Here is a 1583-nt window from a genome sequence, read left to right on the forward strand (position 1 = left end):
ACCTCTCTCTCTCTTTTTTCTTCTCTCTCTCTTTCTCTCTTCTCTCTCTTTTTCTCTCTCTCTTTCTTTCTCTCTCTTTCTTCTCCCTCTCTCTCTCTCTCTCTTTCTTTCTCTCTCTCTTTCTTTCTCCTTCTCTCTCTTTCTCTCTCTCTCTTTTCTTTCTCTCTCTCTTTTCTCTCTTTCTTTCTCTCTTCTTTCTCCCTCTCTCTCTTCTCTCTCTCTCTTTCTTTCTCTCTCTTTCTTTCTCTCTCTCCCTCTCTCTTTCTCTCTCTCTCTTTCTCTCTTTTCTCTCTCTCCCTCCCTCTCTCTCTTTCTCTTCTCTCTTTCTCTCTCTCCCTCTCCCTCTCTTTCTCTCTCTTTCTCTCTCTCTCTTTCTCTCTCTTTCCTCTCTTCTCTTTCTCTTTCTCTCTTTCCTCTTTCTCTCTCTCCTCTTTCTCTCTCTTCTTTTCTCTCTCTCTCTCTCCTTCTTTCTCTAACTATCCCTCTCTCCCTTCCTCTCTCTCTCTCCTCAGTGTGTGGTGTACACGCGCCGAAAATCTAGCAATCCGGTGACACGAAGGGAACGATTTTGAAGCTGTGGAGTTAGCTTACGGTGTCGTCTATTTCACTATGATGTGTGGGGGTGTAGTAGGATATTGTGTGTTCCTACAGGGTTGTGAGGGCAGAACTGTGTAGTTTGAACCGTTTAGTTGTGAAATGTTTAGTTGCCGTTTAGTTGTGAAATGTTTAGTTGCCGTTTAGTTGTGAAATGTTTAGTTGCTGTGCAGAGTCTGATACAGACAGACACACTGTAGTGTAATAAGTAGTGTGATATATTGTCTCTGTGATATTGTGTGTTGCAGGGTTGTGAGGGCTGGACTGTGTGTAGTCGTTGTGAGACCTACCGCCCCCCCAGAGCTCACCACTGCAGAGTATGTCAACGATGCATACGACGCATGGACCATCACTGTCCCTGGTTAGTAACACTCCTCCTACAACCTCTCTCTGTCCCTGGTAAACTTCCTCGTCCTCATTCCTCCTTCTTTCCTTCTTTCTCTCAGTCTGTCATTGTCCTCCGTCTCTCCTCCTGTCACTCCTCCGTCTCTCCTCCGTGTTTCTCCTCCTTGTCTCTCTCCTCCTTGTCTCTCTCCTCCGTGTCTCTCCTCCCTGTCTCTCCTCGGTGTCTCTCCCCCGTGTCTCTCCCCCGTGTCTCTCCCCCGTGTCTCTCCCCCGTGTCTCTCCCCCGTGTCTCTCCCCCGTGTCTCTCCTCCGTGTCTCTCCTCCGTGTCTCTCCTCCGTGTCTCTCCTCCTTGTCTCTCCTCAGTGTCTCTCCTCCTTGTCTCTCCTCCTTGTCTCTCCTCCTTGTCTCTCCTCCGTCGTTATAATATAGTGTGTGGTTGTGTTGTAGGATCAACAACTGTGTTGGAGAGTTGAACCAGAAGTACTTTATCCAGTTTCTCTTCTATACAGGTGAGTCCTCTTCTCTACTCTCTATTACTTACACAGGAGGTTGGTGGCACCTTCATTTGGGAGGACGGGCTTGTGGTAATGGCTGGAGTGGAATTGTATCTAATACGTCTCACACACGATGCCATTCCGTTAGC

General features: G+C 47.7%; 1 protein-coding gene across 1 annotated transcript in view; it reads left to right on the top strand.

Moving 5' to 3' along the window:
- Positions 1-604: 604 nt before the first annotated feature.
- The window catches only part of zgc:77880 (zf-DHHC domain-containing protein), a 10532-nt gene continuing 9553 nt past the window's right edge, over positions 605-1583 (top strand). Inside the window, exons 1-2 of the mRNA XM_024140898.2 lie at positions 605-955; positions 1388-1449. Of these exons, the coding sequence (XP_023996666.2) occupies positions 936-955; positions 1388-1449 (82 nt within the window). The 5' untranslated portion in view covers positions 605-935. The remainder of the gene's footprint in view (positions 956-1387; positions 1450-1583) is intronic.

This window comes from Salvelinus sp. IW2-2015, unplaced genomic scaffold, assembly GCF_002910315.2.
Source record: "Salvelinus sp. IW2-2015 unplaced genomic scaffold, ASM291031v2 Un_scaffold2327, whole genome shotgun sequence".
In the NCBI taxonomy this organism is placed as follows: Eukaryota; Metazoa; Chordata; class Actinopteri; order Salmoniformes; family Salmonidae; genus Salvelinus; species Salvelinus sp. IW2-2015.